The 16,099-nt window shown below is 43.5% G+C and overlaps 1 protein-coding gene across 3 annotated transcripts in view; it reads right to left on the minus strand.

Annotated features, from left to right (window-relative positions):
- MPHOSPH8 (M-phase phosphoprotein 8) overlaps window positions 1–16,099 on the minus strand; it is a 54,121-nt gene that overhangs the window by 3,985 nt on the left and 34,037 nt on the right. For all 3 annotated transcript variants that reach the window (XM_057532927.1, XM_057532926.1, XM_007164246.3), the window contains 6 exons: window positions 12,310–12,435; window positions 12,141–12,229; window positions 6,838–6,978; window positions 6,103–6,189; window positions 3,183–3,337; window positions 1,212–1,366 (listed from right to left, as the gene is read on the minus strand). In XM_057532927.1, the coding sequence (XP_057388910.1) occupies window positions 1,212–1,366; window positions 3,183–3,337; window positions 6,103–6,189; window positions 6,838–6,978; window positions 12,141–12,229; window positions 12,310–12,435 (753 nt within the window). The remainder of the gene's footprint in view (window positions 1–1,211; window positions 1,367–3,182; window positions 3,338–6,102; window positions 6,190–6,837; window positions 6,979–12,140; window positions 12,230–12,309; window positions 12,436–16,099) is intronic.

Below are 16,099 nucleotides of genomic sequence, written 5' to 3' on the forward strand. Positions count from 1 at the left end.
AGGAATGGTCGTCCTTCGTCAGCTCTAGCCTGACTCAGAAATACTCAATCCATACGCAGAATATGACACAACGGACCCTAATCAAGTTCCTGGTGCTTGTTGCATGGTATCAGTATAAATTGTTTCTCTTCAGTTCTTAAGAGCCACACACCCCTCAAGAGACCAAGGTCAGTGTTTGTCAAACTTGAGTGCAAGTCACCCAAGATCTCACCAAGGTGTTGGCTGAGAGTCCTGGTGGGGCTCTGAGAGACGACACGACACTCTGAGTCTCGAGGGTCAGGAAAATCTACCAGGATCTCACATCTGAGGACGACAGGGCATCTTTGGAAAAAACCGCTAGTGGATGCAGACGTTGTATGAGTGCAAAACCAGCCGTATGTAACCCAGGACTGTCCCGCTGAACCGAAGCACAGGTGTGGAGGTGGGTGACCGGCCAGTGCAGGGGCTCAGCTCACCAGCGCGTGCCTGGAGGTGCAGGCGGTCCGCGTGGACTGTCAAGACCACAGTTCACTATCGCTAAGGTGTTGTGAATGGCTGGCTTTGATGGGTAGAGCTATATTTTCTTCAACTAAATTTCCATTAACAAGTACGTATTTTTTAAACGGGTGGGTTGTTTTTTTGTTTTTGGTTTTTAAATAAGCCAGAACCCAGTTTCCTACCTTTCAGGCAGAGACACTGTCACCTCCACTCTGTATACAGAGCACCCGTGTCCTGGAGGAGGGGCCGTGGCCATGGTCTCGCCTGCCAGGTAGCTGTTAAGCAGAAACTAGGAAGCAGAACTGAAGTTCTCATCTCTTGCTACTAAACTGTACTATGGGACAAGACATATTCATTTTTCTTTGTCTTTTTAAAAGGGCAAGACTATTAGTGATAATAAAATTCAGGGAAAACATTGATTTTGGGCTTATCATCTTGAAAGCTAAATTTTAATAAGTCAATTTTAATAAAAACTAGTATAATTATTAAGACTCAACTTGCATACTTTTAAAACGAGTGCTAACACGCTGCCGTGTGGACCCCTTGGGGTCATCTGGGATGGTGAGTATCAGCTGCGTTTCTTTTCTTCTGCCAGAGCAGCAGTGCTGTTAACTATTGTACATAATTATTACACATAATGGAATTTGTTAAGGTTTTATTAAAAGAATAAAGAGTTCTGCCTGAAAATCAGTTTATAATGTCACATTTCAAAATGAGAGAAAACACAGGCTTACCTTCTGGTATGTTCTGTGGGGTTCTGTAATTGAAATCCATTGAAAAGTCTGGGCCCTCACAGAGACGATGACATGCTATTGGGAAAACTGGTTCTAGGAGAGCAAGACGCGCTTCAAAGTAATCCTTTATTGTTTCTTCTGCTACTCTTGAAAGTCTAATAAACAAGTACAGTAAACGCTGTTAATGTTTGTGTAGGGAAGAACCATGAGCTACAACATCATCAGACTGTTGAATACAAGGAGGCTTTCCCAGATCAACCTTAAGGGGAGAAAGAAAACACAAGGCAGCAGCCTCCCCCCTGCTTCCCTGCTTCCCTGCTCTTTTCCTGCTCTTTTCCCTTAGCTCCCACACCTGATGCATCACATGCCTGTCTGCGTTGAGGCTCCGAGTGGGCAAGTCTGTGCCCCGCGGCCACCCCTGCCCTCCGCGTGGTGCCCGGCACGCAGACGAGAGCTCCATACACACTCCTCGGATAAGTCAATGAATCAGAAATAAGAATTCTGTCAGAAAATAAACCCAAGAACTGCCACACACAGAAAAGTCTTGTTACAGTACTTAGTTTAGAAAGCAGTCAAATAAAATGATTACTGCTAATTCCAAAAGTCTTTTTAGACAACCCTGCTGGGAAGGTAACCAACCCACCCCCATCCCAGGATGCTCTGGTTCAGGGAGTGTGGAGTCCCAAGAACCCTTTCATCACAGATGCAAAACCAAGCCCAGCGTCCCAGGAAGCCCTCAGCCTTGGGCAAACCAAGCAGGCTGGCCGCCCTGCCTGCTGGCCGCCCGGTCACTGCCACCCGGGTGGGCGAAGGCCGTCTGCGTGGGCAGAGTCCCCAGGCACACACTCCCTTTTTGGCCTTTGCCTTTTTTGTCTCCTGTCTGAAGTTTACCTTATTTTCTGCTTAGAACATGGATCCTACATCTGGAAGGGGCATAACCATCTTTCAGGTGTGAAGATCCAAGTCATGCCCTGTGTTTGGTGGGTGAGGAGGAGCGGGGAGGAGTGGCTGTCCCTGCCCAAGGCTGCCGACCCAGGGCTCTGTTACATGGACAGTAAACACCCTGCCTGCACTTGCTACTGTTCCTGAAGCTCCTGTCACGTATGTGTGGCCAAAATAAGCAAAAAAAGCTACTAAATTACTTACGTGAACTTCCAATAAAATAAAATGTTTGGAATTCATTTGAAAAAGCATGAACTTGAACGGGTAAACTGTGGTAATTTCCAGACAATGTAATTATTATTCAGTACTAAAAAGAAACGAGCTCACCAGGCCATGTAAAGATATGGAGAAAATTTAAATGCCTGTCACAAAGAAGCCAATCTCAAAAGGGCAAATACTGTATGATTCCAACCAAACGACATTCTGGAGAAGACAGGAAAGGTATCAGTGGTTTCCAGAGTTTGGGAGAGAGGAACAGGCGGAGCACAGACGATGTTTAGGGCAGTGAGACTACGATGTGGGGACACGTCATTACGTTTGTCCAAACCCACAGGATGGACAACACCCAAGGGGAACCTCAGCGGAACCAGGGGCTCTGGGTCATGAGCACTTGTCACTGTAGGTCCATCAACTGTAATGGACACACCACCTGGAGAGGGTGTGCACATGTGGTGGCAGGAGGTATACGGGAAATCTCTACTTTCTACTCAACTTCGCTCGGAACCTAAAACCTCTAAAAAATTATCTGTTAAAAAGTTTAAATGGTTTTAAGAAAATGTTTGGGAGCCAAGTTAAGAGCATAATTAAGATTTTAAGACGATACTCTTAGTATAGCGTTAAGTTTGACAGTTTCTAAGTCCTCAATAACTTGCAGAAAAATAATTCATACACCACTTTTAAAATTCATCATCTTCTGAGACCACAGACCTGTCAGGACTTGTACTTGACAATCTTTTTCTGAGCAGTTACACACAGGCCACTCCAATTATGTGTCCAAATAGGCACCGGGCACATTCACTCCACACTTACGTCTCTAAGTGATTCTTCAGCAGGTCATACACCAGCACATTGTTACACTGCTTTGCGAAATGCAGCGCACTGTTCTGGTGCTTTGACAGAATGTTGCAATCAGCCCCGCATTCAATGACAAGGCGGACGATGTCTGAATTTCCCCTTTTACAGGCCTGCGTCAGGAATAAAGGAGTAATAATTACTTGACTGTGGTCAGTGTCCCCCTCTCCACGCTGAGCTGGGAGTTGGTTCTCCGTGAAGGGAGGGAAAAGAACCATTGGGGTCGGAAACTGTCTGGGAAGTGCAAGTGCTGTGGTCCTTTTCCTCACTGAGCAGGACAGACAGGGCCGCCTAATTCAGACCGTAGTCAAACGCCTCTCCCTCCTGGCCCTCCTCCATCTCTGGCCTTTTCCAACCCTTAATGGGCGACCCCTTTCAGAGCCAAATCTGAGTTTCCCGCCTACCTCTCTCCTGAGCTTAAGATCCACGTGTAAAACACCTAAGCATTTCCAGGTCCATTGCGTGTAAAAATCTTCCATTTGTGCTGCCCGTGTTCTCTAACTTAAGAAATAGGGGACCAACCATCACCTTCAGTTACTAAGTCCTGTGAATTTGACCTCGTTAAGACTGCTCAGTCTGTCCACTTCTGTCTCCACTGTCACTACTTCGGTGCAGACTATTATTATTCCACTTAATTTTAAGAACCTCCCTACAAGTCTGCAAACCAATCCATTCCCCCCACTGTAACGGAGGACATTGAAAACAAACAATGCAGCGAAACCCAACCTTTATTCTGCTTCTGTCTTTCTCCAGGCTGGCCCTTCAGATGGCTCCCCGCTGCCGGGAGGGTTAGCCCCTAGCTCCCTGGCACAGATGCGGAGAGCCCGCCTCACACCCCCGTCTCACACCCCCCACCCCCGCCATGCTTCAGACTGTGCGGGCCTCTGCTGTTTAGAATGTGCCTGATGATTTCTCAATAAGATGAAGTTTTAAATTCATGCTTTCATGTGCAACCTGTGCTCTAAACAATACTTAAGTAGAAACACACAAGGAGAACTGAAATTCAAAAGGAGGGCTCCTGGACAAAATAAACATTTCCATGAATCAAAAATGAAACAGAGGGCTTCCCTGGTGGCGTAGTGGTTGAGAATCTGCCTGCCGATGCAGGGGACACGGGTTCGAGCCCTGGTCTGGGAAGATCCCACATGCCACGGAGCAACTAAGCCTGTGTGCCACAACTACTGAGTCTGCGCTCTAGAGCCCGCGAGCCACAACTATTGAAGTCCGCACGCCTAAAGCCCGTGCTCTGCAGCAGGAGAAGCCACTGCAATGAGAAGCCCGCGCACCGCAACAAAGAGTAGCCCCCGCTCTCCGCAACTAGAGAAACGCCTGCACGCAGCAACAAGGACCCAACGCAGCCAAAAATAAATAAATAAATAATTTTAAAAAAAAAAAAAAAAAAAAAAAAAAAAAAAAAAAAAAAAAATGAAACAGAGGGCTTGCCTGGTGGCGCAGTGGTTGAGAATCTGCCTGCCAATGCAGGGGACACGGGTTCGAGCCCTGGTCTGGGAAGATCCCACATGCCGCGGAGCAACTAGGCCCATGAGCCACAATTACTGAGCCTGCGCGTCTGGAGCCTGTGCTCCGCAACAAGAGAGGCCGCGACAGTGAGAGGCCCGCGCACTGCGATGAAGAGTGGCCCCCGCTTGCCACAACTAGAGAAAGCCCTTGCGCAGAAACAAAGACCCAACACAGCCAAAAATAAAAAAAAAAAAAAAAAAAAAAAAAAATAAAGGAATTCCTAAAAAAAAAAAAAAGAAAGAAACAGAAACACCAGCAGTGAGCAAGGTTTAACCCCCAAGTGTGGAAGAAGGCCGAGGGAGCAGGTGACGCAGGCCTTTAGAACTGCCCAGTCAAGCACAGACTCAGGGCCAGGGCACCCGCCAACTGGGGGCTCCGACCAGGCTGCCTTCCAGACTCGGGAAAGAAGGTTGGGAGGAGGTACCACAGACGCACGCCTTCTTGGTGAGCAGCTCACACAGCTGCACGTAGGGAGCAGGCAAGTGGGCCTCAGCCTCCACGCACGGTACAGGGTCACAACCGGCCGTGTGGACAGCATCTCAGGCCAGAAACCTGGAGCTGCCAGAGGAACGTGCTGGACTGGGCAGGGTCCCCTAGAAGCAAATGCAAGACTGCTACACAGGGAGGGGGGACTTCAACAACCTTCCACTAGAAACTGTCTGCAGGGGGGCTTCCCTGGCGGCGCAGTGGTTAAGAATCCACCTGCCAATACAGGGGACTCGGGTTCGAGCCCTGGTCCGAGAAGATCCCACATGCTGCGGAGCAACTAAGCCAGTGCGCCACAACTGCTGAGCCTGCGCTCTAGAGCCCGCGAGCCACAACTACTGAAGCCTGCGCACCGCAACTAGAGAAACCCCGTGCGCAGCAACAAAGACCCAACGCAGCCAAAAATAAACAAAACAACCCCACTGTCTGCAAACCACAATTCCAAGCACAGAAGACAAAGTCACCAGTGTGAAATAGTAACGCATGCACATCCCTCTTCTCTACGCCCAGGTCTGCACAGGGCACAGCCTGCTCCCCTTCCACTCACACGTTTCATCCCTGCTGACCTGGATCTTGAGGACGTGGCTTAGCCACCTGCCAGGTCCATCCCAAGGCTGAGCTCAAATCCACATGACTGAGCCTGGCGTCCACTGTACATAAGCTCATAGCTCCCTGGGCTCTTACCACCACGTCGCTCATCACACCGAGTAACTGCCTCTTTGCGGGTCTGGTTCTCCCACTCAGCTGCGACCTGTAGGTCCACAGACAGTCTTGTCCCCATCATACAGCAGCCCCAGCACAGCAGCAGCTGGAGACCCCAGCAGGACCATGTTGCATCTGAGGGGAGGACTGCTCCAAGGGAGGCATTTACCTTCATTAGAGCCGTCTCACCATTGCTCTGCTGGACGTTTACAAAAGCTCCTGCTTCCAAAAGAATAGCCACTGTCGTTAAAAAGTTCTGTTAAAGAAAAAAAAAAAAAAGTAAATTTAATTCCCCAAATTCTTTACAAGTAATATTTCTAGACGTTTTAAGATTTTTATTTTATTTTTATTTTTATCCACCAGGAAAAGTACTCAGATTCTATCCCAAGCAGGATGGTGAACACGATATAAACAGCTCCCCCGTGCAGGGTCCTGGGAAAGCTGGAGGCTGTGGGGAGCGGCCCCGGCACAGGCACCGGCACAGCCGCGCACCGTGTGCCAGACACTCCAACCTCAAGTTTAACCACTGGTTTCAGCATAAGAAACTCTGCATATCAATCCTTTAATAAGATAATATATGGGAACATTTTAATTAAATTATTAACCAAAAGGAACACTTAATTTAGATTGGAAAAGATTTTTAAAAGATCTAAGAAATCAATATTAATACCTTAATGAGAATTTCTTTTTCAATATAAATCACTTCCAACTAGATAAATGATTTTGCAAATTCAATTACAAGGTACGACTGTCAATAAAAACATATCCATTTATGACAAGTTACAGATGAACTGAACTATGAAAATTTAAAGTTACGTGACTGTAGGACCGGTACATTTCCCTGCAGAGACAGACTCTGTCTCGGTCCCAAGACTATCGAACCAAAGCCTTCTGAGTGGCCGACCTTCTCGGCAGCATGGATGAGCGCGGTGGTCCCGTTCTTCTGCCGACCGTTCACTTTTGCCCCCTTCCTGAGGAGCAGCCTCAGCAGGTCGTCCTGCCCCCCAGCTGCCGCGAGCATCACCAGCGTCATCCCGCTTGAATCCTGTATTGGTTTTGTTTATGAAAAAACATGTCAATGTTTAATCAGAAAAATTTTAGAACTAAGTTTTTTCATTTACTATGTTTCAATGTGAAATCACTGAAATACATTGACTTATGCATCTACGTACTTAGGTTCTTCACTAAAATACCCTAACAATCAGAAACTAATAACCTTTAGAATTTTTCCATATGTGTTACCATAAAATTTTACAACTTCCATGTATTAATTTCTAAAGGCATATCAACACTCTGCATGATACAAAATGAACAGTGAACACAGATGCCACATAAATGGCAAAGGTACTTACTTATCTCAAAAGTCTCCTGTGTTTTAGGTAAAACAGGTGAAACGCATATATTCATTATATTCATTTGGTTGGCCCAAAGATAGAAGGCTAGAAATGACCATGAGAAGTCACACAAGTCCATTCTATTGGTTACAAACTAAAACGAATGCTTTCTGGATGAGACAAATGTTGGCCTATGTAAATATAACCGTTGGGAAGTGAGAGTTTGAGTTCTCTAAGGATACAGAAGGAAATTCAGAAGTGGCAAACAGGACATTGATATGGTTAGTTTCTGAGAGTCCGTAACAAAATAGAGAAATTAAAGAAAACTTCTTTTAATAGAGATAAAACTACAAAAGGCTGACAAAAGAAAAAAAGGTAACTATTAGCTAAAATATTTCCAATCACTAGTTCAAGCAATGACCATATGAGAAAACCAAACAATTTATTAACTAACATTTGATAAAACCAAATTCCAATAGTACGAATTAATTTAGCTGTAATCTGAAAGTCTAGCAAAATTTGCCTGTCTGAGTAATTGGAGGGAACACAAATATAAGAAAAATGATTCTTAGCAATAGTACTTTAGACAAACTCAAGAGGATCCACTTAAATTGAAATAAGGGGACTTCCCTGGTGGCGCAGTGGTTAAGAATCCGCCTACCAATGCAGGGGACACGGGTTCGAGCCCTAGTCCGGGAAGATCCCACATGCCACGGAGCAACTAAGCCCATGCACCACAACTACTGAGCCTGCGCTCTAGAGCCCGCGAGCCACAACTACTGAAGCCTGCACGCCTAGAGCCCGTGCTCCACAACGAGACAAGCCACCGCAATGAGAAGCCCGTGCACCGCAACGAAGAGTAGCCCCTGCTCGCAGCAACTAGAGAAAAGCCCACGCGCAGCAACGAAGACCCAATGCAGCCAAAAATAAATTAATTAATAAATAAAATAAATTAAAAATAAGATGGTTACACCATCTTATGTGTAAAGTATCATACTGTCTTGATTACTGTGGCTTTGTGGTATAGTCTGAAGTCAGGGAGTCTGATTCCTCCAACTCCGTTTTTCTTTCTCAAGATTGCTTTGGCTATTCGGGGTCTTTTGTGTTTCCATACGAATTGTAAGATTTTTTGTTCTAATTCTGTGAAGAATGCCATTGGTAGTTTGATAGGGATTGCACTGAATCTGTAGATTGCTTTGGGTAGTACAGTCATTTTCACAATATTGATTCTTCCAATCCAAGAATATGGTATATTTCTCCATCTGTTTATGTCATCTTTGATTTCTTTCATCAGTGTTTTATAGTTTTCTGAGTACAAGTCTTTCGCCTCCTCAGGCAGGTTTATTCCTAGGTATTTTATTCTTTTTGTTGCGATGGTAAATGGGATTGTTTCCTTAATTTCTCTCTCTGATTTTTCGTTGTTGGTGTATAGGAATGCCAGAGATTTCTGTGCATTAATTTTGTATCCTGCAACCTTACCAAATTCATTGATTAGTTCTAGTAGTTTTCTGGTGGCATCTTTAGGATATTCTATGTATTGCATCATGCCATTTGCAAACAATGAGTTTTACTTCTATTCCAATTTGTACTCCTTGTATTTCTTTTTCTTCTCTGATTGCTGTGGCTAGGACTTCCAAAAGTATGTTGAATAAGACTGGTGAGAGTGGACATCCTTGGTCTTGTTCCTGATCTTAGTGGAAATGCTTTCAGGTTTTCACCATTGAGTATGATGCTTGCTGTGGGCCTGTCATATATGGCCTTTATTACGTTGAGGTAGGTTCCCTCTATGCCCATTTTCTGGAGAGTTTTTATCATAAATAGGTGTAGAATTTTGTCAGAAGCTTTTTCTGCATCTATTGAGATGATCATATGGCTTTTATTCCTTAATTTGTTAATGTGGTGTATCGCATTGATTGATTTGCGTATATCGAAGAATCCTTGCATCCCTGGGATAAACCCCACTTGATCATGGTGTATGACCCTTTTAATGTGTTGTTGGGTTCTGTTTGCTAGTATTTTGTTCAAGATTTTTACGTCTATGTTCACCAGTGATATTGGTCTATAATTTTCTTTTTTTGTGATACCTGTTTCTGGTTTTGGTACCAGGGTGATGGTGGCTTTGCAGAATGAATTTGGGAGTGTTTCTCCCTCTGCAATTTTTTGGAAGAGTTTGAGAAGAATGGGTGTTAGCTCTTCTCTAAATGTTTGACAGAATTCGCCTGTGAAGCCATCTGGTCCTGGACTTTTATTTGTTGGAAGATTTTAAAATAGTTTCAATTTCATTTACTTGTGATAGGTTTATATTTTCTAATTCTTCTTGTTTCAGTCTTGGAAAATTGTACCTTTCCAAGAATTTGTCCATTTCTTTGTGGTTGTCCATTTTATTGGCATATAGTTGTTTGTGGTAGTCTCTTATAACTCTTTGTATTTCTGTGGTGTCAGCTGTGATTTCTCCTTTTTCATTTCTAATTTTATTGATTTGTGTCCTCTCCCTTTTTTTCTTGATGAGTCTGGCTAAGGGTTTATCAATTTTGTTTATCTTCTTAAAGGACCAGCTTCTAGTTTTATTGATCTTTGCTATTGTTTCCTTCATTTCTATTTCATTTATTTCTGCCCTGATCTTTATGATTTCTTTCCTTCTACTGACTTTGGGTTTTCTTTATTCTTTTTTCTCTAGTCGTTTTAAGTGTAGGGTTAGATTGTTTATTTGACATTTTTCTTGTTTCTTGAGGTGAGATTGAATTGCTATAAACTTCCCTCTTAGAAGTGCTTTTGCTGCATCCCATAGGTTTTGGGTCGTTGTGTTTTCCTTGTCATTTGTTTCTAGGTATTTCTAATTTCTTCTTTGGTTTCTTCTGTGACCTCTTGGTTATTTAATAGCGCAGTGTTTAGCCTCCATGAATTTGTGTTTTTTACAGTTTTTTTCCTGTAACTGATTTCCAATCTCTTAACGTTGTGGTCAGAAAAGATGCTTGATATGATTTCAGTTTTCTTAAATTTTCCGAGGCTTGATCTGTGACCCAAGCTGTGATCTATTCTCGAGAATGTTCCGTGTGCACTTGAGAAGAAAGTGTATTCTGCCACTTTTGGGTGGAATGTTCTATAAATATCTTAGATCTATCTAGTCTATTGTGTCATTTAAAGCTTGTGTTTCCTTGTTTATTTTCTGTTTGGATGATTTGTCCATTGGTGTAAGTGGGGTGTTAAAGTTCCCTACTATTATTGTGTTACTGTCGATTTCTCCTTTCATGGCTGTTAGCATTTGCCTTATGCATTGAGGTGCTCCTATGTTGTTGGGTGCATAAACATTTATAATTGTTATATCTTTTTCTGGGATTGATCCTTTGATCATTATGTAGTGTCCCTCCTTATCTCTTGTAACTGTCTTTATTTTAAAGTCTATTTTAGCTGATATGAGTATTGCTACTCCAACTTTCTTATGATTTCCATTTGCATGGAATATCTTTTTTCTGTCCCTTCGCTTTCAGTCTGTATGTGTCCCCAGGTCTGAAGTGGGTCTCTTGTACACAGCATATATATGGAAAATGATTTAAAAATTATAAAATACGTATGAATACATCTAAAATAAACGTACAAGAACTATATGAAGAAAAAAGCCCAAAGAACTTTGCTTAAGGGAATAAATGAAGAGCTGAATGAATGTAGAGTTCTCATGTTCCTGGATGGAAGACTCAAAATGTAAAAATGTCAATTCTGAGCCAAATTAATCTATGTATTTCATGTGATTTTAAAGAAAATCCCAATAATCTTTTTACTGCAATCCTAAAGGATTCAACCTAACAAATCCACCATTAAAGCAAGAAAACTAAAGAAGAAAATACAAGAATCTTTTCTAAGCAAGGTAAGACACCCAAAAGCCATAAAGGAAAAGATCAACAGATATGACTACCTAAAAATAAAAATCCCTCCAAGCAATAAGACTCAAAAAATAAAAACATAAAAACAGAGAAAGGGTTAATATGCTTCCATTAAAATCTTTACAAATCAGTATGAAAAAACCCAGCAACAATAGAAAGCTGGGTGATTTCCCTGGTGGCTCAGTGGTTAAGACTGTGCGCTTCCACCACAGGGGGCATGGGTTCGATCCCTGGTTGGGGAACTAGATCCTGCAAGCCTCGCCGTGCGGCCACAAACACACACACACACACACACACACACACACACACACACAAAACCAAAAAAAAAAATAGAAAGATGGGCAGTTGTTGTAAATAGGCAACTACCAATGAAACACAAATGGTGACATGAAAACGAGGAGTCACTTTCCCCTCAAAGTGCGGAGGTTAAACCACAGACAAAACAAGGCAAATCACGGCTAAACCTAATGGTTATTATTTGGGGTTGGAATTACGGGACCTGTAATTTTCTTTCTTTCTTTTTAAAAATAATTAATTAATTAATTTTTGGCTGCGTTGGGTCTTTGTTGCTGCACGTGGGCTTCTCATCGCAGTGGCTTCTCCTGCTGCGGAGCACGGGCTCTAGGCACACGGGCTCAGTAGTTGTGGCACGTGGGATCAGTAGTTGTGGCTCGCAGGCTCAGTAGTTGTGGCTCACAGGCTCTAGAGCGCAGGCTCAGTAGCTGTGGCGCACGGGCTTAGCTGCTCCGTGGCACGTGGGATCTTCCTGGACCAGGGCTTGAACCTGTGTCCCCTGCATTGGCAGGTGGATTCTTAACCACTGCACCACCGGGGAAGCCCTGTAATTTTCTACGTTATACATTTCTAGAATGTTTGAATCCTATAAAGTGAACATGTATCACTTTTATAAAAGTTAAGAAAAGAATGAATAAAACTGAATTATTTTAAGAGTTACTTTCCAGCTTCCTTTCATGAGATTTTTACAGACACTTTACCTCTTGGTCCAGGTTATATTCTTCACTTGAATTAAGTGCAACCTTCACAGTAATATAATCCCCGTTTTTCACAGCATCCCTCAATACATCTAAAATGAAAGAAAAGATAAATTAGGTTTTACATACCTAGATTCATGAAGGGGATCCCCATAATTCCAGAACTACTCACTGCTTGGAATTGCATCGGCTGTTTTAAAATTCTCATCTTCCCCATCAAGATGTTTTTGAAAATCCTCTAATTTCATCCATTCCAACTGCAAATCCATGCCGAAACTCAAAATCTGTTGTCTGCCATCTGGAACACAGAAGAGCCTTATTAAGATACATTTTTCTGGACTATAAAAAAATACACTGCTGTTTTATTGAATATGTGGTGCCCTAATCAGAATGTTACACACACTTTGAACATACGTCACTATGTAACTGAGTCTCTAGTTAAATTTCTGATTTTCTTTGGGAAGTAACATGAATTATCCACTTTTAGAGGTCACACATGAAAAGGCATCAAGACAAATAGGTATACTATTAACTGTAAAATAATAACATGAATTTTGGAAGCTGAAAGGAAGCGAGAAATCAAGGATTCAGTACGAGGAAGCTCTAACATTTCTTTCTTCGGCCGTTCTTCTTGGACAGATGGTCAGCCCTCCTCATCCAGAAGGGCCAGATGCAGAGCGTCAACTGCACTGCACCACCTGACAGGAGGGGCGGCTCTACACTGCTCCCCGCCTCCGTGTAGGTACAGGCATTCTGATCGCAGAGACCAGACCCGTGAGTAAAGAAGAGCCACTGCCTGTGGCCCTGTCGCACTCGGCTGGGCTTCTCCCCCTGGAAGCGCCGCCATGACGCCCCCAGCGCCCTGTGCTCCGAGCCACCCCCCAGCACGCACGAAGCCAGCGCTCGTTCCCACCCTCATGTGTCTGGTCCACGGGCTTGTCAACACCAGGGCTGAAAACGTTCATTCTCCATGGGCAGTGCAGTGGAGGGGATCTGGGGATAATTCAAAATGACTGCACTAGTTTAAAAAGTGAAAAGCAAATCAAATATTTGATGATAAGAGATAAAGGATTTAAATACAGATGGCCAGCAGGCACATGAAAAGATGCTCAACACTGCTAATTTTCAGAGAAATGCAAATCAAAACTACAATGAGGTGTCACCACACAATGGTCAGAATGGTCATCCTCAAAAAGTCTACAAACAATAAATGCTGTTAGTTTTCCTCAGAAAACTAAAAATAGGGACTTCCCTGGTGGTCCAGTGGGTAAAACTCCAAACTCCCAATGCAGGAGGCCTGGGTTTGATCCCTGGTCAGGGAACTAGATCCCACAAGCGGCAACGAGATCCCACATGTGGCAACAAAGATCCCATGTGCTGTAACTAAGACCCGGAGCAGCCAAAAAATAGAAAAAACAAAACACTAAAAATAGAGCTACCATATAATCCAGCAATCCCACTCCTGCACATATACTCAGAAAAGGCGAAAACTCTAATTTGAAAGAATGCACGCACCCCTATGTTCATAGGAGCCCTAGTTACAATAGCCAAAACATGGAAGCAACCTAAATATTGACAGATGCATGGATAAAGAAAATGTGGTACATGTGTACAATGGAATATTACTCAGCCATAAAAAAGAATGAAATAATGCCATTTGCAGCAACATGGATGGGCCTAGAGATTATCATACTAAGTGAAGTAAGTCAGAGAAAGACATATATCATATGATATCAATTATATGTGGACTCTAAAAAAAAATGATACAAATGAACTTACTGACAAAAGAGAAACACAGACATAGAAAACAAACTGATGGTTGTCCAAAGGGAAAGGAGGGGAGGGATAAATTAGGAGTTTGGGATTAAAAGATACAAACTACTATATATAAAATAGATAACAAACAAGGACCTACTGTATAGCACAGGGAACCATATTCAGTATCTTGTAACAACCTATAATGGATAAGAATCTGAAAAAGAATATATATATGTATGTATAACTGAACCACTTTGCTGTACACCTGAAACTAACTCAACACTGTAAATCAACTATACTTCAAAAAAAAAACAGTTAAAGGATTTAAAAGCGTCCCATCACAGAAACAGCACAGCCTTTGTTTCTTTGCTCCACGTTACATGCATGGCTCTGAGTAAGTCGCATATATGCTTGCTATACCTCACCTCCTGAATAACAACCGTAGTGGACACAGTAAAAGCAGCTAACATTCAGAAAGGAGTGTCAAACTCATGAGTCAATACATTCAATCCATACCCAATAATCTGTGAGGGAGACGCGTCCCGGATGAGGAAAGCCGTGTCTGCACTGACATGTATCTGAGTCCTCAGCTGGGCCCCCCACTCCAGGGCAACGACACAGGGAGATGGGGAAGCAGCACGGAGCAGGGCTCCCAGAACTGAGACAACACCTCCAGCTTATACAGCTACAGCAGCCGGAAGGGTTATGTGGCAGCTCAGCCAACCGGTTTAAATCCTATGTTCATTCTGTTCATTCCTACCAAGTACTGGACCTTGACTCAACATCTGGCAGTTTTAACTTTTTCTGTATTTTAAATAAAAAATTAGACATATACTAAAAGAATGTTTGTTACAAGGTGAGCCTCAGTGAACACCAGCACTTACCTGAACACAGAACCAGTGCAGGACATGGTCTGTTCCCATCTGCCCCTCCCCACCCCAAACGCAGCAGTCAGTCTGTCATTCTTTCTTTTTAAAAAGTCTTGCCAAGGGCCTTCCTTGGTGGCGCAGTGGTTAAGAATCTGCCTGCCAATGCAGGGGACACGGGTTTGAGCCCTGGTCCGGGAAGATCCCACATGCCGCGGAGCAACTAAGCCCGTACGCCACAGCTACTGAGCCTGCGCTCTAGAGCCCGTGCTCTGCAACAAGAGAGGCCACCTCAGTGAGAAGCCCGTGCACCACAACGAAGAGTGACCCCCCGCTCACTGCAACTAGAAAAAGCCCACGCGCAGCAACAAAGACCCAACGCAGCCAAAAAAAAAAAAAAAAAAAGCCTCGCCAAAATATATGTATCATAAAAAAAATGTCCCGTTAGTTTTGCTTTTTCTCAGGTTTATAAAAACTGGTATCTGTGATGGCTAATTTTACGTGTCAACTTGAAGGGGCTAAGGAATGCCCAGAGAGGTGGTAAAACATTACTTGTGGCTGTGTCTGAGAGGGTGTTTTTGGAAGAGATTAACATCTGAATCAGTAGACTCAGTGAAGGAAGAGCTGCCCTCATCGCATGGGGATGCAGGGAGCCGCCTCTCTTTCTGAGCCGGGCCATCCCCCACCTTCTCCTGCTCTCAGACCCCCCCACCATGTGTCACCACTAGTCAACCTGTCTGGTTCCTAGATCTGCAAGCATCCGATTCTCAAGCTGCTGCTCTGGCGACTTGCTAATCTACCTTCCCTGTGCCAAGTCAGTGTATACCTCCTACTACAGTTTTATAGAGTAAGTTTGATTTCTACGTATATTATACCATCTGATAACAGCTTTTTTGTGGGGTGGGGGACACGGGGCTTCTTTTCCAATGCTCACGTTTTTCATTTTCATTGTCTTACGGTGCTGGGTGGACCTTAATATAATTTGAATGAAAGTTGGGATAGAAGGCACCCTTGCATTTTTTTTTTGGCCACACCACGCAGCATGCAGGACCTTAGAACCCCGAGCAGGGATTGAACCCGTGCCCCTTGCAGTGGAGGCCTGGGAGACCGGACCACTGGACCACCAGGGAAGTCCGTTGTTTCTGATTTAAAAGAAATGTTCCCAATGTTTCGTTACAAAAGATGTTTGCCAAACACTTAATGTTCTTTACTGATTGACAAAGCTCCCTTGCTAGGCTTTATTTTCTAAAAATCAAGAAGATTATTAAATCAATTTCCCTGTACCAACTGAATTCCTAGGGAACACCCACCTTGATCATAAGAAGTTATGTGTTTACA

The sequence above is a fragment of the Balaenoptera acutorostrata genome, chromosome 18 (genome assembly GCF_949987535.1).
Source record: "Balaenoptera acutorostrata chromosome 18, mBalAcu1.1, whole genome shotgun sequence".
NCBI lineage: Eukaryota > Metazoa > Chordata > Mammalia > Artiodactyla > Balaenopteridae > Balaenoptera > Balaenoptera acutorostrata.